The following is a 25,438-nucleotide window of genomic DNA, read 5'->3' on the forward strand; positions in this document are numbered from 1 at the left end:
GGGATTTCCAGGGGCCAGGAAAATGTATCCCAATCTCTGCAACTCTGCGCTGCCTGGGACATCAGTAGATCACCTGGGAGTGCGATCTGCATGCCCAGCAACTGGGACCCGGTCATCTGCGTGTAAGTCTCTGTAGCCTTCCTCCCCATGTGCCCTCCCACCCAGGTTCCTGATCCCTGAGAAAGGGCCCAGTGGCTCCCCTGCCCACCCAAGTGCCCACCTAAATGCAGGGAGAAAGAAGGGGCCTCCCTTCCTCCATCTCACAGGAGCAACGGCTTTAAAGCTCTTCACACACATCATCACAGCCATCCTCTGTCTGCAATGGCTCTCCGAACAGAGACAGGACTGAAAGTGGCCGATCCAGAGCTCTGACAAACTCCCTAACTGGAGCAGAAGTTCTGCAATTGGTGGTCTGAGAGAGGGGAAGGAGGGAAGGAGCTTGGCGGGGGGGGGGGGGACCCAGTAACCTTTCATGCCCAAGATACCTCATTTATGAAAATATTCCGAAATCCGAAAAAATCCAAAATCCGGAACACCTCTGGTCCCAAGCAGTCCGGATAAAGGATTCTCGACCTGTAGTAAGTAATATAAGCCATTAAACAGCCGCTTGGCCATTGTGAGCAGTGTCCTCTCTCTAATTTTTTTAAATTTGTACGTGGAATGAGTTTTGTTCTGGGCAGCAGTATCAAGGCAGTGTGTGCGCACATGGGCATTCAGAGTGGGGCCTTCCTGATTCAGCCTGAGTGGGATCTAAATTTAACTGAGCGGATGTCAAAAATTGTGTGAGCGCAAGCACATGCGCACACCTTAGAGGGAACACTGGTTGCGAGGAGGAACCTCCTCCAAGTGTAGAGGCAACATGTCTTTGGAGACTGAAAAGCCACTGGGCTCCCCGGTCTGGTCACAATCAGGCCAGAGAACCTGTACCCCCAAGGACTAACAGAAGTAAGTGGGGGGGGAGGGGCAAGGAGAACTCTGTGGACTAGTGGCCTTGGTTTGTGGGGAGCCGTTTACTGGCAGAGTACCACCATGAGCCTGCCTAAGCAGCCTTCCCCTTCGAACATGTCCTGTCCCAGCTGGCTCCCTTCCCGTTCTGGGCACTGCAGGTGGGGCACCACACTGGACACCGTGTGAGGCTACCTCAGAGAACAGCAGCCCTGTGCCAAGGTCCCCCTCCTCCACCCCACACACTCAGGGACATTTGGGCACATTTAGCCACCTTGTGAGGCCATCACCTTCTGCATTCCCTCCCTCCCTCCCTGGCTGCCACAGGCAGAAGAATGGAAACCATGTGAGAGAGGCCATAGCTCCGTGGGCAAAAGGTCCCAGGTTCTAGCCCTCTGGGGCTGGGAAGAAACCCCTGCCTGAAACCTTGAAGAGCAGCTGCCAGTCAGTGAAGACAATTCAGAGTCAGGTAGACCAGGAGTCTGACTCAGTTAAAAGCAGCCTGGTGTGTTCATATAATAACTTATCATTCCATCCACATCCAGAAGGGACTAATCATACCACGATGCAGAGTTTATGTTCCAATACCACTAACTGTGCTCCTTTATCAACATTATTTAAGCTGCAGTCCTAAACAGACTTTCTAGGGAGCAAGTTCTGTTAAAGGCAGTGGTATGTACTTCTGAATAAACATGCTTTGATTGCATTGTGAATCGGACCGTGCTTAAACCTGCCTGTTCCCAAACCTTCACAAAGCCCTTTTCAGCTCCACCTGATGCTGCCTCGTTTCATAATCTCTTCCCGTCACATTTTCCAAGACGGCCCCCCTTTTCAGATTTTGAAAACCACAAAAGAGTTCGCAGTATATACAAGAGGTGCACATCTAATCTGCGTGCAAATTGCCACCATGTAATATAAACCCTAAACGCTCAAAAAAACAGAAAGGACAAGATCACAAACAGCAGAAAGTGTGCACTTTTAAAATGTGTTTAACAAGCAGAGCTCACTCTGCAAAGCAAAATGTTAATTAATAAATAAACAAGCAGCCTCAGGAGAAAAACCAGAGCAGAGTGAAAGCAAATGGAGTTTTCTTCTTGACATGAGAGCCCTTTTAACTTTCCCAGGAAAGCTCCTTGTTATTCTTGGCCCGCAGTTCTGCTGATTCATGGGAGGATGCACACAGAGAGAGCCCCACGGACAGAACTGCCCCTGGGCAGCAGAAGCCGACACAGCAAGTTCCCCTGACTCAGCGGCTTGCCAGGTTCAAGGTTCTCTGCCCTCACCACCCTCCTTGGCTGGGGAGAGCAGCTCGCTCAGGAACTGCGGGAGGAAAAGCACAGCGATGCTGTGGCCGTTTCTCAATAGCTCTGTGCCTGCAACAGGGCCAAGCCGGGTCCCTGCCCTGCAGGGCTGTCCTTAGGGCAGGGCAAGCAGGGCGGCCACCTGGGCAGGGGCGGGTTAAGCTTTCTGCCACCTGTAGGCAACCAAAGATTGGCCGCCCCGGCTCGAGGGGCTCGGCGGCTATACTTGTAAAGGGGAGTCCGGCAAGGATTCCCCTTTACAAGTAAAGGGCTTGGCGGGGGTGGGGGGGAGTTAAATCTTTTCCCCAGGTGCAGAGAGCCCCGAAATGGGCTGGAAATGGCCTGACATGTCATTTGGGAGGCAGGCGGGGCCGTGGGAAGAGCTCTCGTTGCCACCCCCGCTGCACTACCACCTTCCTACCACCATCCCTATGCGCAGAGGTGGTTTTTAACAAGTGGAGAAGGAAGAATTCACTTCCCCCCAACTGAAGCCCTTTACTTGCACTCCACTCCCAAAATTTGCCACCCCTCAAAATTGGCCGCCATAGGCAAGTGCCTAGATTGCCTATGTGTTAATCCGCGATGCACCTGGGCCCCACTCTTGTTGCTGCCATTCCAATTAACGGGAAAGGGGCCCCAGGCTGCCTGATTTACCCCAGCCCCTGCACCACGCCAGGGCTCTCTAAGGACTCCTCTGCTGCCCTGGGTGTCCCACAGACGGTGTGCTGCAGAAAGAGTGGGAGTGAGAAGACAGACGGGCACAGGCTCTTTTGCAGGGAGCCACTGTCAGCCGCGCTGTGGACTGGAGCAAGCCCTCCTCAGACATGAGGCAAAAGGCGCTCTGCACCTAGAGAGCACCTGCAATGGATCCGGATTCCTGCCCCACACCCGTCACTCGCCCCCATAAGCACCCTGCTCACGATTAGAGTGGTCTTCGCCTGAAGAGCCGAACGGCACCTCCAGGATGGCGGGTGCTTCCGTGATTGGGAACTCCCATGATCACGGATGTGGCGTTGGCCTCTTCAAGCAGATGGTGCTCCAACCATGCGTGGGACGCTGACAGGGATGACTGACGAGAGCCAGAGTGAGATTCCCGGCCCCGTTTTAGAGGTTCTACTCGTGTAGAGTGCCAGGGGCGCAGTGAGGGGAGATGGGGCCCGTGATCACCCCTCTCTCCGGTGGCCCCTTGGAGTGAGGGAGACGGAGAAGAGAGGGAGGGGTGGAGCTGGGGGCCCTTCGGGAGTTCGGGGGCCCAGTTCTCTGAACCCATCTGCTCAACTACAGCTACACCCCTGTAGAGTGCCTTTGGGATCATGCCTGATTAGGACTCTGGTTTACTTAAAGGGTTTCGCTCAACCACCCTTTAATTTTGTAAAGCACAGGATAATTGCATGCATCGCAGCTGCGTCACTGATGTGGGCACTGGGCGAGCTTCATCTCCTTCCCAAACCACACAACCTTAAAAGAGACCCTATATCAGCTAGAAGTAAAGCAAATCCTGCCACACTGTGACCTCTATCCATGGGAGTGGCCCTTCAAGAACCAGCCACCACCCCAGTGCTAACCAGAAGGTTGCCCCCGTGAGGGTTAGGCTCAGGGATAGGAAAGTGCAGAAAAGCACCCACTTTCCCCCTTGCAAATATTTCTGCCATATTCAGGACTGGCATCAGATTTCTGGCATAATTCTCACAGATATGCATCCCCCACTCCTGCTTACCATTCCCTGTTCAAAGCATGCCCACCATATGTTACATAGGAACATAATAAGCTGCCATATCCTGAGTCAGACCATTGGTCTAGCTAGCTCAGTATTGTCTTCACAGACTGGCAGCGGCTTCTCCAAGGTTGCAGGCAGGAGTCTCTCTCAGCCCTATCTTGGAGAAGCCAGGGAGGTAACCAGGGATTGGCAACGTACTGTATGCTTTGGTAGTTTGTTGGTTCAATAAAAAAATCTTGTCCTATTAAAAAATAAAAATAAAAAAATAAATCTTGTCCTATCTTGGAGATGCTGCCAGGGAGGGAACTTGGAACCTAGATGCTCTTCCCAAAGCGGCTCCGTCATCCCCTGAGGGGAAGATCTTCCAGTGCTCACACTTCTAGTCTCCCTTTCATATGCAACCAGGGCGGACCCTGCTTAGCTAAGGGTCTAAGGGTCTTAGCTAAGTCATGCTTGCCGCCACAAGACCAGCTCTCCTCCCTTTTAACTTCCCCGGAAAAACTGCATCACGTTTCCCAGGAAAGCTACATCAGGACTGCCTGTCCGTTCCCCACTCAGAGAACAGACCTGGCCAGCTACTGCACCTCAGCAGTGATGCTGCCAACTGCTGAGGTCAGCTGCTTCAGAATACAAAGTGGACCCATTTGCCAGGCTGCTCAGAAGCAACGAGAACCTCAGACGATCCCCCGCAAAGCTCTTCTCTAGCTCGGGATGGAAACCGAGACTCTGCACATGTGAAGAGAGAGAGGCTTTTAACTGAAGTCTGTTTTCAGCCCAACTCCCAGACCCCAGTTGCAGATCTGGCAAGATGTCTGCAGACGCGCTGCTTGTGGGGACGCTGATCTGCACCCACTGCTGACCCCGGACATTTTGGTGCCACCCTTCCCTCTCCCACCTCCTCTTTTTCTCCCATGATAATCACCCTCCCATTTCCTCCCTTCTTTCAGCCCTCTCCCCCTTCCCTCCTCTCCTGCCAGGGACAGGGAGACCAGAGGGAAAGGCCATTTCGCCTTTCTCCGTCTGCAGGCAATCCAGGAACACCACAGAGGTGCCCGGGATCTCTGCTTGAGGCTCCAGGGATCACTGCTCCAAACAGGCCCTGCCTTCTCACACTGGTGTGTGTCTCTGAAAGCAGGGAGGAGGTCAGTGGGAGGAAGGGCAAGGAAGTGCACACACACACCGCCCAGGCCACTGAAGCCCATCATGCCTTGCTCCAGCAAGACAAGGGAAACAAAAAAGCCCAGATACCCAAGCTCCCCCCCCGGCCCCCACCCACCCCGCCAAGTGATTGTTTGGGACACCGGGCAGGAAGTTTGGCCTAAGCTCATTTCCTTTGCAGCTTGGAGAAGCTGAGCCCAAGGCTGCAGCGCCGCTGGGATGATCCACGGCGTCGTCATCGTGCCATGTGCTGAGCAGCAGGTCAGCTACAGAGGAAATAAGACGGTAAGCCCTTTCTCTGCCAAGGGATCATCGTGTGTGTGCGCGGGGGGCATTCGCTCTTCAGTCCGTAAAGGAAATGAGATGATCCCAGTGCAAATCTGCCTGGTGGGTCTGGCCAGCGTTCCCGGCTGTTGCCTCTGGGCCCCCTTGCCACAAGAGACACCAGGCGAGCCATTGCCCTGGGCGGCCCGTAAAGGAGGACTCGACAAATGCAGGCCAGACAGAGGGCAGGGCGGCCTCCTCCCTGGGCCAGCTCCCAGCTGCCCAAGGCAAAGGGCCGCCGGCTCTGCCTCCCTAGATGCACCTGGCCAGTCGCGGCTGGAAAGAGGCTGGCAGAGGGTGGTGGCCCTTGGGGCTCCCCAGAGGGGGCTGGACTGCAGCTCTCCTCCTCTCCAGCCACCACGGCCAGATTCCCTCCTGCGCAGCAACACATTTCCCCTGCGGCTGCTAATGAGGGGAGTTGCAGTCCGACAGCGTCTGGGGACCCAGAGAGGGGGCCCCTCACCCCGGCCTGGACCGGCAGGGCTCTTCTTCTCGTCACTGCTCTTGTCACGGCTGAGCCACGCACTGCAGCAAAGCTCAGCGTGGGACTGGGGGGCCAAGTGAGGGGACCCCGGGTCAGGATGCAGCCAAAGGGGCCTCACAGCCCTGGTCCGAGGGGAAAGCCAAGCAGAGCACCCAGGCAGCAGGAGCACAACCAGCCCACCAGAGCCGAGACCTCCATCCTGTTCGGGAAGGAGCCCGAGAGCCCGCCCTGCTGGCAAGGCTGTGGTTGCGCTTCCGCTGCCTGCCACACAGGGCAGGCCTTGGCGGCTTCTGAGCGGCCCCTCCTGGGCGCAGGATCCCCACTCCAAGGGCCATCGGGCAGATTCACACACAGGGGTCTTCTCGACGGCACTCCTCGCTGCAACAGTGGCAGCGGCGGCACATGCAGCCAGGGCAGGCAGAGCAGTGGCCAAGCTCTTGGGCAAGCATGCCACTGGTCAAGGCCACAGCCTAGAGGGCCACAGAACTAGGCTGCCTGTCTCACACCCAGGCATGCCACGGGCTGGTCACTCCTGGCCTTGTGTGAGAAAAGCCAGGCCTCCACGGGAGGACCAGACCCGATGCTGCATCTTGCACCATGGCAGAGACGGCTTTTGGCAACCAGGAGGAGGCACGAATGTGTGCAAACCTATTCACAGGCAATGGAGGGCCACTTTCCTGGGAACTATCGTGTACTGTCAATGAAAAATGGGCACTCTCAGCCAACATGCAGTATCAGCCATATATATGCTCAGCAAGAAGAATCATAGCACTTTGCTAAGTACTCAACACATCTTGCACACATTATTTCAGAAACCGCTCACAACAGTCCTGCGAGGTAGAGAAATATTATCATTCCACCAGAAGAGAAAAGCTTGCTCCCACTTCCACCCTGGCTGCCCAGGAAGGCGGTGGCCCTGGCAAGGTTTTGGCTGGGAGCTTTCCATTCAGGGCACTGCCGCCACATCACGCCAACTCTAAAAAGGAGCCCATCTTCTTCAGGCTTCCCAGGGCATCGTGTGGACACAGTTGGAGGCCAGAAGCAAAGGATTAATAATGCAGCTTCACTGCTCAGCAAATATTTTCCCCAAGCAAGACTGAATTCTTCTCTGTGGCCCTCCAGTTAAAAGATCCCCATGTCTGCAGAGGTTACAATCCGGGACATGTGCAGAAGCACCAGTGCAAGGGAAGCACCGTGAAGGAGGCTGGCATGGGCAACAAGGACGCAAAGAAACGGGGGGGGGGGCACAGAACTCCCAGCACAGCCACACTCAGCATCCCTGTTCAGGCAGACTCTGTGCAGTACAGACGGCAGCACAACTCGTGGTTGTGCTTCTCTTCCCCGGACCTTCTGACAGACCAGAAAGTACACCATGGAATCCACCCATTTTTTTTCCTCCCTTCAGAAGACCAGACAGGCTGACCTGGGACAAAGGACCTTAGAGGCAGAGAAGGAACCAGGGCAGAGTGTGGCCACCTAGGGCAGAGCACAGGGGTGTGGGGGGGGGGGGGCGGAGGATGCAACCTGGCTGCTGCAAGTAGCTTCGTGGCAGCCTGTCCTGGGGAGAGGACAGGAAGGAAACTGGGACTTCTTCTCTGAGTGACAGCAACAGAGAATCTGAGGTGAGGACAAGGGGGTTTGGGGTGGGGGCTTAGAGCGATTCAAGGGGGTCCAGCATCCATGTGGCCACACACCACGACACATGCATGCGGGTGTGCTGGCAACAGGCAGGCGCATGTCTGGCTGCAGACTCACCTGAAGCTCTGGCTGCCCCAAGCGCCTCTGGCACAAGGCACCGCTAGGAGACAGAGGGAGAGAAGAAGAGGACCCCCCCAGCCCACCCCCACCCCCACGGGCCACAAAAGGACAGCAGGCAGATGGCTCATGTGGGTCCCAGGCTAATATCTGGGGGGTGGGGGAAAAGAGCAGGTGGAAGTCTCCTGGGGGTTGAGAGTGGATGACTAGACAGATACCAGTACAAGGCAGAGGTTCTCAAACTTGGGTGTTCAGATGGTGCTGGACTACAGTGCCCATCATCCACTGCCACGTTGGCCAACGGCTATAGAGTATACAAGGTGCTAGAGGGTACCGACTGGACGGGAGGGGGCGAATCAAGGTCTAGGGAGGCCGCGAGGAGTTCTCCCCGCCGCCCGCCCGCCCGCTTTCCTCTCTCTCCTGGCCCCCTTACCTGGATGTAGGCTCTCTGGAGGTAGCTGTAGGGCAGCCGGCGCTGGAAATCCGAGCGGACCTCCTCGCTGGCGACGTGCCGGGAGTCCGGGCCGAGGCGCGCGTCTCGGCGGCAGGAGCGCAGGCAGCGCGCCCGGCGCAGCACGGCAGCCGCGAAGGGCAGGTCTCTCTGCAGGGCATCCCAGCCGTCCCGGGCCGGCAGCGGCGCCTGCCGACGGCAGCGCAGCCCGCAGCTCAGGCGCGTCTCCCGCAGGCGGCGGTGCGCGCTCAGCGCCCGCTCCAGGCAGCGCACGGCGCCCGCGAAGTCGCCCCGCGAGTGCGCCTCCACGCCGGCCGCGTAGAGCGCGTCGAAGGGTGGCTCTGGCTCCGTCCACGCCGGGCAGGCCGGCCGCGACGGCTCCTCGGCCCCCGACGCCGCCAGCAGCTGGAGCAGCAAGAGCAGGAGCCCGCCGTGGGCCATCCCCGCCCGGCGGGGCGGCGAGGGCGCGGGGCGAGCAGGGGCTGCTGGAGGGAGACAGAGGTCGGCGGGCCACAAGCAGCCGGCTGGGGAGCTTGGACGACGGGTGGCTTGGGCGGCAGCGGCAGCGTCCAGGGAAATTGGGGGGGGGCGCTGTTCAAACGAGAGGTTGGGGAGGGGGCTCACTCCCCGCAAGCCCGCAGTGGCTCTTGGCCGGCGAGAGGGGCCGGGGCGGGGCGCTGCTGGACCACCCCTCCGGCGTGGGTTTTTTTATCCGGAAGCGGTCCGGCGGAGGAGCGGGGTCCGGGGTACGGAGGGGCAGCGGCGGCTTTGCCCAGCTGCTGCAAGGGGGAAGCCAGCGCGACGCCTCGGCGCAGGGCACTGCCACTGGGACAGCCGCTCCGCGGGCTGCGCGCTCCCCACGGCGGGTGCGAGCGGAGAGGGTCTCTCCAGTGACTGCCGGGCGGCTGCGGCGGCTGCTATTCCGGAACCGGCAGTCCTTAAAGGGCCAGGCAGGGCTCGCCGCGCCGCTGCTCGCCTGCTCGCTCGCTTTGCCCTCCCTCCTCCCTCCCTGCCCCGGCCGTCGGGGAGGGGGGGCGAGGAGCAGCCGGGCGCCGGCCAGGATCTCCCCCTGCTGTCGGCGGAGGGAAAGCACGAGGGAGAGCCGGACCTGCTTTTTAAGTGGCCTCTGTGTGTGTGTGTGTGTGTGTGTGTGTGTGTGTGTGTGTGTCTGTGACACCCCCCCCCCCCAACACTCACCATTCCCAGGCGATTTCCTTCCCGCCCCCGCTCAGTGGTGGCACCAGGAAGAAAACGGAGGGAGGGCACAGAAGGGGCAAAGTGCATTGACGGGTAGGCGAGCTGTGCCCCACATATTAGATGGGGGGCCGGTGTGGGGGGCAATCCACCTTTTGGGGGGCGGGGCCTTCCCATGCTTCCCCTCCCCGCAGCTGCCCTTGCATACATGTACACAGGAGCTCCGACCTTGGAATAGAGGTCCCAGCAGCAGCCCGATCCCAGACAGTCACAGGCAATGCCAGGGGGAGCGAATGGGGGGACCCCCAACAAGTAGCTCGCTCCCCCATTGCTGAACTCATCACCGAGCCCGAGTTAAGATAAATGTGACTTGCCAGAGAGCTCAGATCTAAGGTCCCCTCCTGTGTGCCTTGCAATTTGGCCATTGTGCTGGGGGATGATGGGAGCTGTAGTCCAGACCCCAGCTTAAGAACCCACCCCCCAACCCGCTATATGCACTTACCTAGGAGTGAGCTTTGGAAAATGCCCAAATGCCATAAGTCCCTACACAGTTGGGAGAGCAAGAGAATTGGCCAATGCAGGGAGGATTCAGTGTCTCTCCCTGCCCACCAGCACTGAACACAATGGGATAATATTCCTGAGTAAACATGCCTATGATAAAACTTCGGGTCTTAAGTTCTGTTCCACTGAAACCTACAGAACTGAGGAACATAGGAAGCTGCCTTATATGGAGTCTGGCCCTTGGTCCATCTAGCTCAGTATTGTCTACACAGGCTGGTAGCACCTTCTCCAAGCTTTCAGGCAGGAGTCTCGCTCAGCTGTATCTGGAGATGCTGCCAGGGAGGGAACTTGGAACCTTCTGCATGCAAGCAGGCAGGTGCTCTTCCCAAAGTGGCCCCATCCCTTAATGGGGAATATCTTACAGGGCTCACACATATAGTCTCCAATTAAAATGCTAACTAGGGCAGACCCTGCTTAGCAAATGGTTTAATTCATGCTTGTGACCACAAGACCAGCTCTTCTCCCTCAAAACTTACTTCGGAGGCAATGCATGGAGGATCAAGGTGTTGGTCTCCATGTCCTGGATTTCCAGAATCTGGCCCTTACAGGAGCCTCACTTATCCAAACAGCAGCCTCACATTTTTGCACAAATGGCTGTTGCAACTAAAAGGGAGGGATGTGCCATCCGACCTCCAGTACCTAGGAGGAATACGTGGTGGGGCTGCACAGCATCAGCTTGTCCAGTGGCCACTCTATCCATCTTTGTTTTTCAAAACAAACCTTACTGCTAATATGATGGGGACCAGAGACAGGGCCTTTTCTGTGGTGGTCCCTCGGCTTCGGAACGCCCTCCCTGAAGTGCTTTGCCATGCTCCCTCCCTCTGTGTTTTTTTTAAAAAAAAAGTTAAAACAGCTTTCTAAAGAGGCTTTTTAATGCTTTATCTGCTGCTTGTGCCTGGTAGGTTCTTTAGTTTTTATAGTTCTCCGTTTTTAGCTTTTTATTAATAACATCTATGTTGAAACTTTTTTTTAAAATTGCACTTGTCAATGTGGTTTTTGCCTGCTCTGAACTTGTTTCACTGTGTTTGTCTTTTATGTTACATTGTATCTCTTTTATTAAGGTATTAAGCCGTGCTTTGCTAGGGGGGCGGAGTACAGGCAGGAAGGAAGGAGGAAGGAAGAGACCGCAAGGGTTGCTCAGGAGCCAGGCGCCCCGCCACCCGCTGCCCTGTAGAGATGGATGGCGTGTCGGGTGTGTTTCGGAGCCTTTGGTATCTGAGTGGGACTCATCATGAGGCTAGGCCGGTCCTTGCAAGTTACAGAGTTATTATACAGCATAGGAGGGAAGGACAGCTTGTGGGGAGGAGGGCACCAGATCATGGATCCAGACCATTATCTCTGGGCCAGCTGGGTAGGGTAGAATTGGGTGCTGCTGCAGAGAAGCCAGCAAGCTCCCGCCATCTCATTTATCAACTTATCTGCTTCTTGGGCAGTAGCTCCTTCTTCAGCCCTTCCCAGCTTCGAGAGAAAGGTTCACATTTCCAGGTGGCTTCCTTCCTCAACATTTCATTAGGTTATGCTGAATAAAGCCTGGAGAAATATTTCTTCTAGCCTTCCCAGCCTCCTCTATGTGCATAATCTCCCTCCTACACCTAGGATCTCCGCCCCCCCACCCCAAAGAAGTCGCCTGGGGCTGGATCCAGCCAAACAGAGGGCTCCGTGAAGCATCCCACTCAATCGGTCCTCAGCTGTGTTTACGTTTCACTGCCTCACTAGAGCGCTCCCTTTTCACCTCTATGGAGTCTGAACTGCCAAGGAATTACTCATGGCAAAATCATTCTACAACTTTTTGGTGGTGGGGTTTTTTTGTTTTTTTAAACAATTTTCCTCCAAAACATCTCATTCTTACAACAAAACAGAGCAACTCAATGGAACTTTTATTTTTTTAAAAATTACCTAACAGAAAACAAGCAAGCAAGCAAAAAAAGAAAAGAAGGAAAGGAAAGGGGGAAGAAAGGGGGGAGGGATCAAGTTATTTCAAGGGCCGATCCAAATGTTCCCCCATTCCACCACCCAATTTGCAGGCAGCACAAATGGGGGAAAAATATTGTGGCCATTTGGGGAGCAGGGGTGAAATAGGAGGCTCCAGGCCACTATTCCTGGTGGTCAACACTTTTATTTCCTAGAAGTCTCCTGGGAACAGTCCTTTGGGATGACATAGACTCGTTCCCAGGGAACTCTTGGAAAATAAAAATGGCAGCCACCAGCCACCCAGAGGAGCCCTTTGCATGGGTGGCTCTTTGTTGCACCAGTGCAGCGTTAGTCTGGATGTCAGCCGGGTGTTCTAGAAATATTGGTTTCTATTTACAGATGCACAGGCCAGTGGAGCCAAAGAGCATGCAGACTCCCACCAGGCAGCACATCTTATCTGCTACCCCACATCAGACCCCCACAGAGAGAACATGTGCCCCTCCTCGAGATGCTTCCAGCTCACAGCTCTCTCTTGAACTCAGCTTTTGTGCCAGTTTGTCTGACACTCCCAAACAGCGCTTGCAAATGCGTGGGAGCATGCATCTCTCGCCCCACCCAGCACATCATGCATGGGGGTGGTTTGTCTGACCCACTTCTTTTGCATGTGCTTCAAATACTCCTTTCAAGTTGTATTGGGCAACAGCACACAATTAGCCAACCGCACGTGTGAGAGGAGATGAGTTGGGAGGAGTGTCTGTCTCTGTTCCAAATGGCAAGCAGCTCCTCCTGCCTTCATCCATACTCACACATGTGCCACATCCCCCCCCCCACTTTAGTTGGAGGGGGACAGGGTGTGTCATTTCCCCAAACTGACAGATTTCTCATTGAAAAACATTCCAGAAAGACCTCTGCATTAAGAAAACAGATCTCTGACTTGCTTGGCAGGCAGCGGGGTGTGTGTGTGTGTGGGGGGGGTGTCTGCTATGATTTTATCTCATGTTTTAATGTTGTGTTGTCAGCTGCCCAGAGAACAACTGGACCTCTCTGTGTGGATTTTCTAAAAATTGAGAGGAGAGCTGGTCTTGTGGTAGCAAGCATGACTTGTCCACTTAGCTAAGCAGGGTCCAACCTGGTTGCATATGAAAGGGAGACTAGAAGTGTGAGCACTGGAAGAGATTCCCCCTCAGGGGGTGGAGCCGATCTGGGAAGAGCTGAAGGTTCCCAGTTCCCTCCCTGGCAGCATCTCGAAGATAGGCTTTCTGCCTGCAACCTTGGAGAAGCCGCTGCCAATCTGGGTAGACAATACTGAGCTAGATGGACCAAGGGTCTGACTCAGTATACAGCAGCTTCCTAAGTTCCTATGTAATTTCTTATGGGGCGACTAACAAATAAAGTTGTTGATGTTGTTATTGTTATGCTGTTTACACACATTCTACCAGATGTTGACAGCCACCTAATGGCACAGCGGGGAAATGCTTGACTAACTAGCAAAAGTTTGCCAGTTCAAATCCCCACTGATACTTTATTGGGTTGCAGCAATATAGGAAGATGCTGAAAGGCATCATCTCAGACTGCGTGGGAGGAGACAACCACAGGGCTCTGTGGGCGCCAGGAGTCAAAATCAGCTTAATGGCACACTTTACCTTTACCTACCATATGTTATTGACTGGATTTGGTACTTTAATTATCGGGCCCTTTCCAAAGGTGAACTAAAGGAAAATTCAAAATAGCTTCGTAGTATTTGTGCTGCCTGAAGTAGTGTGGCCTTCTGAAGCTGATGTGTTGTAATTGTATCGATGCCCAAGGTGTCGAGATGGCATTCAAGTTCTGTTGGTACTGCACCAAGGGCACCCACAACTAGTGGCACCTTTACTGTTTTCTTTTTCCAGAGCCGCTCAATTTCAATCTGACAGTCCTTGTTCTTAGTTGTTTCCTCCAATTGTTTTTCATCGACTCATTTATCCCCTGGGATTGCAATATCAATTATCAGAACCCGATTCTTCTCAATGACTGTCAGATCAGTGCTCAAAATGCCTATCCATTTGTATTCGAAAATCCAAAAGGATTTTTGCCTCTTCATTTTCTGTGACCTTCTCCATTGGATGATGATGATGATTGATTATGGGCTATAGGTCACCACCAGCCTAAGAGGCAACATGCCTCTAAATACCAGTTGCAGATGATCAAGAGCATGAGAGAAGGCATGCCCTCACCTCTTGTCTGTGGGCTTCCCAGTGACATCTGGTGGGCCACTGTGGAAAACTGGATGCTGAACTAGTTAGGCTTGGAGCCTGATCCAGAAGCGCTCTTCTTATGTTCCCATGTTCTTATGTAGCCATTTCCTAACAATTACCATGTTTTCCCGAAAATAAGACAGTGTCTTATATTAATTTTAGCCCAAAAAAATGCACTAGGGCAATTAGCGGTACGTCAGAAATTACTGCTAGGTCTTACTTTCGGGGTAGGTCTTACTTTCAGGGAAACAGGGTAGCTCTCCTTTTAGAGACATCATCCTAGACGCTCAAGAAACATTAGCATTCATAGAGAAGGTGTGCATCCCTTTGCTGGCGTGTAACATGCAAACTCCCCCCCCAGATTTCTGTGTTATCAGATCTGGAAGGCCCCTTTGTGAAAATCTCTTTGAAGGCTGAAGCATTCTGAGTAATGTCAGCCAGGAACAGCTTTCCCAGGCACAGATCTTGCCCTAACTCTCCCTGACTCATCCTACTGGGAATTCTCCAGCTGATTTATTCCCAGTTTTCCTCATTTTGCCACTGGAAAACATGCATGGCTAGGCAACTTTGCATCCTCCCTTCCAGCCATAAATCAGCAATACCAATATTGGCTCGAAGGAGTCCTCCTCGGTGACCCTGGGTGTTTCGCCCATCCTTCAAGGCTTCGATGAAAGGAATAATTCTAAGCATGCAACAACCCGCCCTGTGTTCAGTGGTTGCTGGTCTCGGCTCCTGCGAGGTTGCTTTGAAGATTTATTTTCTTAATGACATAAATAGATTCATATGACCTTTTACAAACAAAAACAAACCCATATCCCCCACCCCAGGCACAAGCTCTGGATCTTTTAACATCTGCATCTCAGGCAGAAATTCAACATGTGCAGATACCCCCCTGACAGGGGTATGCTGCTGGTAGGGTCACGCTGCATTTCTGGGAGTTGAGCCAGATTTTTAAAAGAAAAGAAAACCAACCTTGCCAAGGAAAATAGGGCCATCTTTATCTGATACACTGGTCAAACTTTCAACCATTTGTCAATGTAAGGAAAGTGAGCTGAGTGAGAGCCATGCTTATTGGTGGAGCGGAATCTCCCAGGGAGAATCAAGTCCCCTTCCTGATTTTCTGACTTGCATGAAAAAGAACACCCTGCTCCTTTTCCTTGTGCAGGTACAAGGAAATAAATGCAGGCAGGTTTCTTCTACCCAATTGTTTACATGCCAATTGTTTACATTCTGGAAAAGTGTCCAGAAACTACAGCTTGTACAAAATGCAGCAGCCAGCCCAGCCTGATTCAGACATTATGCTGTACAAGCATACATATGTCTGTACACTCATATACATGTTTGTGTGAATGACTGTATCTGTGTACAGATCTGTACCTGTACACTCATTGTACGAGTGTTGGACACAACACGTGAATGGGCCTCTTGTTAGCAAGAACCAAGTGCTGTAAGCACATCTCTCTGAATCTGAAAGAGCTCCGATGGCTTCCTTTTCTTTTTCCAGCTGGCATTAGCCTTGGCCTTTGAAGCCCTACATGGCATGGGACCCTCAAGGGTACAGTTCTCCTGCACTAACCTGTCCCACAGTTATGGTTGTTATTGGAGGCCTTGCTGTGGGTGTTGCAAGGCAGTCCACCAGGAGATGCAGAGGCAGGAAGCAGCCATCAGGGGCAGCCCCAGTCCAGAGTCAAATGCAAGCACGAGGTCAAGAGCCAGGTCGTCAGTTCAACAGGAGCAAGAGAGCCGAGAGCCAGAGCACATCTACAAACAGAGTTGCTGCAAGAGGAGTTAGAGGCGATCTCAAGCCTTGTGCAGAGCAGCAGCCAGGGATGCATTAACCCCACTAGAGCTGCACATGCCCCGGGTCTTAAAGGGCCATGCCCTCTTTCCCAGGCACTGGCTACAGCATAGCTGGGTGGGGTGCCCACCCAGAGTCTGACTGGGGTGCCTCTGCTTCATCTTCCGAGTCAGAGAGGACAAGGGCTTGGGTGGCTTTAAAGGGGCTTAGACAAAGCCACAGAGCTCAGGTCTATCACTGGCGACTAGTCTGAGGGCTACAGGCCACCTCCAGCCTCAGAGGCAAGATTCCCCTAAATACCAATGGCAAGGGATCAACAACAAGGGAGAGGGCATGCCCGCTGCTCTTGGCTGTGTGCTTCTCACAGGTCTCTGTTGGGCCCCTGTGTGAAACAGGATACTGGTCTAGATCAGCCTTGGGCCTGATCCAGCAGGGCTGTTCTTATGGCAGGGGAGGGTCAAGGGGGCCAGAGGGTAGAGGAGCCCTGGTGTTGGAGGTGGAGCTCCCTAGAATCCCTCCTCCTCCTGAGAGTCCTCCGTTGCAGACCTAGGCATTAGGGGGTCAGGCTCGGAGTTCATGACCACATCATTTCTGAGGGTCTGCCCTGGTTGCGTATGAATGGGAGACCAGAAGCACTGTAAGGATTCCCCTCAGGGGATGACGGAGCCGCTCTGGGAAGAGTAGAGGATTTCAAGTTCCCTCGCTGGCAGCATCTCCGAGATAGGGCTGAGAGAGACTCCTGCCTGCAACCTTGGAGAAGCAGTTGCCAGTCTGAGGCAAGTCTCACGATCAGTGAGACTCACCATTAGAGGGTTTGCAGGAAGAGCAGGCTTAGCCGTCTCTCCCCACAGACAATCGAAAGGGAGCCCTGGGTGGCCAGATCGGCCTCCCACATGACTGCCAGCTCCATCATGGAGCCTGCAGAGGCAGCGGGGATTGAGGGTTGTGCGGCCCCTGGAAGCTCCAAGATGCCCCGCGCGAGTGCTGGAGAGACCCCCGAGCCCGGGAGGCTGCTTGCAGCCTTCCGGCCGGGGGTCTCCTCATGTGTTGCTGTGGCGTGGAGCTGCGCCACAGCAATACATGATTTTTAAAAAATGTCCGTTTAAAGGGTTAGGGTATTCAAGTGGGCGATCCGCTTTGGGGAAACTGGACGCGCCTGCGAGCCCAGTGGTTCCCACGATCCGTGGAAAGTGGGCTAAGCTCCCTGAGCCCGCTTTCCACTGATCGTGAGTATACCCTCTCTGTGTTGGCAATACTGAGCTAGGGTCTGACTTGGCAGAAGTCTGCTGACTCCTTGCTGCTTCCTGGTACACTGTTGGTTTGTGGTCAACTTGTCCCCACGACACTTTCTGGACCTAAAGGCACATTATATTGGTCCGAGTCTCGTTCTTGGGCATTTAATAACATTGGCTTGCTCTTACAGACCTGTTCTGTCCTTCCCTTTAAATGGATGGTTTTTCCAATGGCTCCCTCTCTCTCTCTCTCTCTCTCTCTCTCTCTCTCTCTCTCTCTCTCTCTCTCTCTCTCCCTCCATTCTGACTATCACAAACGAAAGCTTTGATGCTTTGGTGCCTCAGAAACTTGGATTGCACCATCACATTAAGAATAAATATAAATACCGTTTGGAAAGAACATGCTAAGTACACATGGCCAAGCCCACTCCAGGCTGGCCAGTGAGGCATGCCTTTGAGTCTAACCTGAAATAACCCCTTCGCCCTCGGACCCCACACTACTCCTCTGGGAAATATGAAGGCAGATTTTCGGACTGACATACGCCACCTTTTTGATGCTGGAAACACATTGCATGAATTGGGTTTATAAGATAGCTAGCAACATGTCTGTAATCCCCTGCTAACTGAGCAAAGAGGCACCTTTTTAAAGTGGCGATTCTCTTTCTGTTGAGCAGAGAAAGAAGAGCAACTGGCCCCCTCCAACCCCAGCACAGCATCCCTCCCGTGGCTGTTGCTGGTCTCTGTGTCATGTTTCTTTTTAGACTGTGAGCCCTTCGGGGACAGGGGGCCATCTTTACTCATTTATTTATTTTTATTCCTCTATGTAAACTACTTTGGGAACTTTTGTTAAAGTACCTTAAAGCAACAGGAACAATAGACTTTGCCTAGTGCCTAAAGACAGCAGCAAAGGCACCAGGCAGCCATGCTAGGGAGAGAGTTCTAGCACAGAGGGGCCACCACTAAGAAGGTCATGCCTCTGGTCACCACCTGGCATGAACCCCAAGTCTGAACCTGTACACCTATTAGGATGGTCTGCCCAAGAAGGCTGCTGGATTCAATAGGATTCCAAAAAGCCTTGGAGGGTTTTAATGTCGGTGCTGCCACTGATTCTGTCAATGCCCTGGTGGGAACCTGGAATAGGGTACTCACCAGGGCAGTAGATACAATTGCTTCTGACCTGCTTTAAAATTGGCCCCTTGGTATACAGAGGAGTTGCAGGGTCTGAAGCAGCAAGGTAGGCAACTGGAACGCAAGTGGAGGAGAACTCAACTCGAATCTGACAGGACACAGCACAGAGACCAATTGAAGGTTTATGGTGTGATGGCAGTGTGTACAGCAAAAAAACAGTTCTGTTCTGCATGCATTGCATTTGAAGGTTCATGTCCAGCAGAGTTATCCCAGGTCATGAGGAGTTTAATTCAAGCTCTTTCTGTTTCGAATCAGTCCCTGGAGCCTATGTTCTGCTGTAATGCTTTTAATGGGTTCTTTGCAGATAAAATATCTTGTATTCGGGCTGATTTGAATTTAGACCCATTTCAAACTGTCTTTAGAGCAGGCTATGGGGCTGAGAAAGCCTTGGTAGGCCTGATGGATGATCTTTACCAGGGAAGCAACAGAGGGAGTGTAATTCTGTTGGTTCTTTTGGATCTCTTGGCAGCCTTCGATACCATTGACCATGGTATCCTTCTGGATCGCCTGGGGGAATTGGGGATAGGAGGCACTGCTTTGCAGTGGTTCCACTCGGATAGATTCCAGATGGTGGAGCTTGGTGATGGTTGCTCTTTGAGATGGGAGCTATTATATGGAGTCCCTCAGGGCTCCATACTGTCACCAATGCTTTTCAATATATACATGAAACCACTGGGTGAGGTCATCACAGGAGATTTGGTGTTGGGTGTTATCAGTATGCTGATGACACCCAAATCTGTTTCTCCTTGTCATCGTCATCACCATCAGGAAATAGAATTCATTCCCTAAATGTCTGCCTACAGGCAGTAATGGACAGGATGAGGGACAACAAACTGAAACTGAATCCAAGCAAGACAGAAGTGCTCATTGTCAGCGATTGGAACTTGAGGGATGAATTAGATCTTCCTGTCCTGGATGGGGCTACACTCCCCCAGAAGGAACAGGTACACAGCTTGGGAGTGCTTTTGGATCCAGGTTTCACCGTGGTATCTCAGGTGGAGGCTATACCCAGGAGCGCTTTCTACCAGCTTTGGTTGATTCGACAGCTGTGTCCATTCCTTGATGAGGGTGACCTCAAAACAGTGGTGCATCAGCTGGTAACCTCCAGGCTTGACTACTGCAATGCGCTCTAAGTGGGGCTGTTTTTGTATGTATTCAGAAACTTCAGTTAGTCCAAAATACAGCAGCCAGATTGGTTTCTGGGGTAACCTGGAGAGACCATATTATGTCTGTCCTTAAACAGTTGCATTGGTTGCTGATATGTTTCTGGGCAAAATACAAAGTTCTGGTCATCACCTTTAAAGCCCTGAATGATTTAGGAACATAGGAACATAGGAAACTGCCATATACTGAGTCAGACCATTGGTCTATCTAGCTCAGTATTGTCTTCACAGACTGGCAGCGGCTTCTCCAAGGTTGCAGGCAGGAATCTCTCTCAGCCCAATCTTGGAGAAGGCAGGGAGGGAACTTGAAACCTTCTGCTCTTCCCAGATGCAAGCCATTAGAGTGACAGTCTTTCTCCAGTCCCCTGCTGACTGAAGAAAACCCCTGCTGACTGAGCAGAGAGGCACCATTTTAAAATGGCAATTCTCTTTTTTTAGCAGGGGGAGAGCAACTGGCCCTATCCATCCCCAGCGGCTGTTACTGGTATCTCTCTTAGGTTTCTTTTTTAGATTGTGAGCCCTCTGGGGACAGGGAGCCATTTCATTTATTTATATCTATGTAAACCACTTTGGGAACTTTTGTTGAAAAGCGATATATTCGTCCTATTTGTATTCTTTGTCCTCAGCGCCTGCTATTCAGAGGTATACTGCCCCTGTTGGTGGACGTTCAATTTAGCTATCATGGCTAACAGCTGTGAATAGACCTATCCTCTGAAAATGACTGAACACTTTTAAAAAAGCCACTTACTGGCCCTTACCAGCTTACACTGGGGAGAAATGCTTCCGAACTTCTCAGTTTCTGATGGGTGTGATTACTAATGTAAGGGAAATGGTTTTGCTTAGTGTTGCGGGGAAACGATACTCTGCATGTGCCTAGGGGCACTCTGGTGGTTTGGGTTACCTTAGAGTAATACCTTCTTCTGTATGATCCCCACCGCACACTGAGGTCACCTGGAGAGGTTCGTCTCTGATTACCACCAGTATGCCTGGTGCTGACTCGGATCCGGGCCTTTTCTGTAGCTGCTCCTGGGTGTGGAAATTTCTCCCAGCAGAAATTCATGGTCAGGGATCATTGTTGGCTTTCAAGAGAGCCCTTAAAACTTATTTGTTTAGTCTGGCCTTCCAAGGTTTTAAAATTGTTGTTAAATGTTTTTAACTGGTTTTAAACTATTTTAAAACTCATTTTAAAACGTCTTATATTGTTTTAAGCGGATTGGTTTTGGTTTTTGTTGCTGTACACCACCCAGAGCCTTTGGCTGGGGCAGTATAGAAATGTAATAAATAAATAAAAAGCAGTATATAAATATTTGTTGTTGTTGCAGAAGTAATAGTAATTGAGACAGATGGGAGAGAAGGATCAGAGAGACTGAGGGGGTGTCCTGCTCGCAGGTGGAGGGAAAAGCACCAGGAGAAGAGACATGGGACTCCAGCACGGATCAGCCCTCGATTGGGTAGATTTTGCCCAGGACTTAATGCTGCATTCAGAACAGAATCCTTATTGCATTCAGGAAATTAATTGTCCATTTGTAAGGGACAATAAACGTCTAACGGTATTTTTTGGGGGGGGCGGAATCCTTGATCTGGCTGTTCCTTGGCATGTCCCCTTGAGTGCTTTCATCTGCATTCCACTCACCTTGAAATGTTTATTATTCTTGCCTCCAAACGCAGCTCATTCTGGTCTCGCCTCAAAATGCTCCTTCATCAGTTATGCAGTATTTTGAAAACAAGGCTTTGGGGCTGCTGAGCCAGTTCAAATACAGCCCGGATTCCACTCCAAAACACACCCGGGGACAGAAATGCTATGCTCTGTGGCGCCAGAGTTACCCAGCAGCAGTGGAAAGTGGGATGGGGAGAAAACAGCTCTCAGGGCCTGGCTTGGATGAAAGAAACCCATAGGCCGCATTCGCACGTAACACTAAGCCAGAGTTGAATGGGGCAGAGGTGGGGATTCATGTATGTCCGAATGTATGAAACCACGGTTTCTCAACAAAAGCGACCTGCGGTTTCCATCGCCAAACTCCAGTTTGAACCTTCAGTTTGTAGTGAGTTTTGCTACGCCAGCCTGAGGTTTGAAGTTAGCAGTGTTGTATCCAAATGCAGACGCTGCCATAACCAGGGTTCCGTGCTGTTTCTGGAACCAAAGTCATAGAGAGGGCAGCCCAGACCTGCCAGGGAACACCTCTGCTCCATGCCTGCCATGTTTCTTGCTAGCGGCCTCTCCGAGCACTTGCCCTACCCGTTGTCTCCACACTCCTCAAGCCTGGCAACAGGGACACCGCCTTGTCCCATCCCAAGCTTCTAAGCCTGTCAAACGGGGAAGTCACAGTGGGGGATGCCCACTTTCCACTGTGTCTCTTGTTCCCCCCCTCTGGCAAGCAGAAGAGAAAGGAGACAAGATGTCGAGATGGGCACAGTGTGTTTTGTTCACCAAAAATGAGTCGATAAAGTAGTATGTTCACATGCAGTCGCGATGACACCATTAACCGGGCAACCTGATTAAATCACTGTGAAGATAACTCATGTTGTGAGCCGCCCAAGCAGTAGTGTACTGGAGGAGCAGAGTATAAATATTTAATTATTAAATAAATAGGGCAGGGCAGGTATACCCGGGGTCGGGTTTAAAAAGCAGCCCCAACCAGGTATTCTTGAATGGCTCCACTCTATTTTTTGTCCAATGGAGTTGGGAAAGGGGGGCCCAGCCCCTTCCCCTTGGATAAAAGTATGCAGTCTCTGGCATTATCCATGAGAAGAACAGTCCTGCCGGAGCAGTATTGCCTCCAGCCACAGGAGAGATTCTTCCTGTGTGATGATGAAGGATGCTGCTCTGGAGTAGACCGCTCTCTCATGAGAGTGAAAGGCCTTGGAGACAGGCATGTGGGACGGACAGCAGCTGCCGTCCAGCCTGGTGGCTCGACACAAGCAAGCCGTGGGGACATGTATCAAAGCAACACCTTTCCCGTCCTGGCGACTGCTGCAATGAAGCCGTCCAAGCAGTCCATCTGCTGGTCCGGTTGCCCATTGGCACATATCCATGTTTGGTTTTGCCCACAACAGCCACCCTACTTTCCTGGGATCACTGATCATTGGGGCTCCCCTCACCTACAATTCCCTGTGGTGGCCAATCTGCACACACCATAATGCTGGCCCAAACCTGGGAAATTTGAATGAGATCGATCCTTGGTCCCAGTATTTCCCTCGTCTGCCCACCTGGACACCATGGCCTACCTCACGAGAGTGCAGTCTGGCAGAGGCCCAAAGCTCCCCAAGCCTGTGGTCCTCCCCACTGGACTGGCCCTGCCATGGGAAGGCTGGTCCCTGGCCAGCCAGCACAGGGACAGGAGTGTGCTTGTGTGTTTGCCTGGGTCTGCCATTGCAACAAAATCCCTGGTCTCAGTGAACCAGACCCCAGTATCCTTTGCCTTCGCTCATATACATATCCCAGGAAGTCATCAGTACCTAGGAAGTACCCTTTCCTGAGTAACGGCGGGGGGTGGGGGAGTGCCCCATAGCGTCCCTCTGATGCCAGAAACTGCGCTTGTGTTAGAATGTGTAGTTGTGGGGCTCTTATGAGGGTGGCAGTGCACAAAAGTGTCAGGAGCAGGGGTTGAACGCCATTCAAACGTGCTTTTCCTACTGAGGGCGGGCGCTCCATTCAAAAAAGGCATGGTCACGCTCGGCACGCCTGCCTCGAGATCGTGGCCAGTGGCTGCTGCCCTGCAGATATGCTGCTGACGCCTTGCCCACCGCAGTCTGGAGGTGCGAGCCCTACAGAGCTTGCTGGGTTGTGGCCTCGTCAGACCAGGAAGAGGGAGTGACTCCCCTGCCCTGAAGCCGGAGGTTGCTGGGGCTCAGTTGGACCAACATCTGCGATGTGATTCACAGTTACAAAAATTAGCCTCAGGTTTGGCGATCCACTCTTTGCCATTCATGGCTTCTCGAGAAGGAAGGAACCCTGGAGGTCGGTGTTCCCTCTGACAGGGCTTCCCAGATGTTGTTGACTACAACTCCCAGAATCCCCAGGCAAAAGCCATTGCAGCTGAGGATTCTGGGAGTTGCAGTCCACAACATCTGGGAAGCCCTGTCAGAGGGAAGACTGCTGGAGGCCTTCTCGTCCAGCCCCCTGATCCATGCTGGAAACTGCCGCACATTTCTCTCAAGGGATCATTGTGTGTGTGTGGGGGGGACGCCTCGCTGGATGAGCATGTGAGGATCGGGAACAGGGGAAGTATTGGGCAGAGGGAAGGTGGTGCTGTGCTGCTCCCACAGACGACTCCCTGGCTTGAGCCTGGAACTGAATGTCTTGTGTTCAGGCTGGCATCTCCCCTGTTGCTCTGCCGTGGGCTGTGCATATCCTCCCGCTGCACAGCAAATGGCCGGACCAAGCGAAAGGCCCGTTCGCTGCTCTGGAGGCACTGCAAAGCCCGCCCACACCGCTCCCATGGCAGCAGGGGCTGCACGCCTACTGAGGAGTGTGCGCAAACACTGGTTTCAGGGGCTGGTCTCCTGCTGAGGCTCCGGTCCCATGAAGGGACCCCCTGGCTGCCAGCCAGAATCAGGGGCAATGGCTTCTCCAGTCACCTCTAAGCATCTTGGGTTACAGAGCTTGGAGGGGGAAGGCCAGAGTTCAGCAGGCCGTGGTGTCTCAGGAGAAGCGCCTGGCAGCCTGTGGTCCCTTTGGCTGGAGTGTGGTGGACATGGAAGGGGATTCTGGCCCACCCTTACCCTGAAATTGTACGTATCCCTCCCCCAGCCTGAGGCGTTAGAGAAGAATCCTGACACCCATGTCGGTCGTTGCCTGGTCCTGAGTCAAATCCTTGGTCCATCCGGCTCAGTACTGTCTACTCCGATTGGTAGCAGCTCTGTCTGGGTTTCAGACAGAGAAAGGTCATTGCCACTCCTGCTTGGAAATGCTGCCAAGGAGTGAACCCGGGACCTTCTGTGTACAAAGCAAGTGCTCCTCCACTGAGCCGCGGCCTCATCCTGCTTCAGGCCAGGCTCCCCAAAAAACCTGGAGATCACCCACCACTCTCCTCTGTGAGCTTGCCAGCTGTCCTGCCAGGGACGAGTGGCAGAAAAGGAAAAGGCTTCTTAGACAGCCCTTTAGAAAGGAAATAAATACTACACTCTGGAATGTAATGTTCGTGTTGTGCCGGGCAGAAAAAGGAACCCCAGGCAGAGCTGCTTTTGTGACTGGCTCAGCCGTCAAAAACTCGTGCGTGCGCAGGCCACCAACCCTTGGGGCAGAGCTGGCCGCCAGGGGGTCTCTCTCGCTGCCGGCACATAAGCTGCGCTTCTGGGATGGAGAGAGAGTTCTAGACACAGCCAGCCACACCACCCCCCTTTCAGGGCTCAGGAGACTCCGGGAACCGAAGCTGGGCCTGTCTGTGTCCAAAGGCGGTGCTCTCCCATTTGAGCTACTACGGCCCTTCTCCTTTCGTGAACCAGCAGCAATGCGGCGGGAGCTCAGAGCTCCCTGCAGATGACCACCAAGACACCGCTGGGTGTGTGGATCATGTGCCCAGATGGGCCACCTCTGCCCCAGGCAGCGTGGAGGTGTGGGGGTCAGGATGTGTCATCCCAGCTCCCGGATACTCCACAATGCATCGTACGAGTGCACGGTGCATCCTGGGGACCCCCCTGGCGAGGGGCACACCTCCGTCAAATGTGTCAGCAGTCGGCGCAAGCAGTCCGCAAGCAGCCAGCCATGACACCCTGTGCTGGGGCTGTGCTGGGAGGCGCGTGTCTCCCGGCGGTTCTCACAGGCAGCCCAGCTCAGGCTTGGCTGCTCGTGAGAACAGCCTCAGGCACCGATGAATGCCAGCTGCCTGCCGCTGACAGCCTGGGTGTGTGTGAACAGCCAGAGTGGCCGCAGCAGAAGGGACAGCTGTGCAAACGTGGAAGGAGAGGAGGAGGAAGATGCTCCTCTGCACAGAGAGAGACTCCGAGGCAGACCACACTGGTCAAGCCGTGTGTTGCTCTCCAGGCAGCGATGGACTGGGTGGGGGGCCGCCTGAGCCGAGGT

The 25,438-nt window shown here is 53.3% G+C and overlaps 1 protein-coding gene across 1 annotated transcript in view; it reads right to left on the minus strand.

Annotated features, from left to right (window-relative positions):
* P3H2 (prolyl 3-hydroxylase 2) overlaps positions 1-9,137 on the minus strand; it is a 118,721-nt gene extending 109,584 nt beyond the window's left edge. Inside the window, exon 1 of the mRNA XM_053311923.1 lies at positions 8,118-9,137. Coding sequence (XP_053167898.1) covers positions 8,118-8,576 — 459 coding nt within the window. The 5' untranslated portion in view covers positions 8,577-9,137. The remainder of the gene's footprint in view (positions 1-8,117) is intronic.
* Positions 9,138-25,438: the final 16,301 nt, after the last annotated feature.

This window comes from Hemicordylus capensis, chromosome 3 (genome assembly GCF_027244095.1).
Source record: "Hemicordylus capensis ecotype Gifberg chromosome 3, rHemCap1.1.pri, whole genome shotgun sequence".
NCBI classification, from domain to species: Eukaryota; Metazoa; Chordata; class Lepidosauria; order Squamata; family Cordylidae; genus Hemicordylus; species Hemicordylus capensis.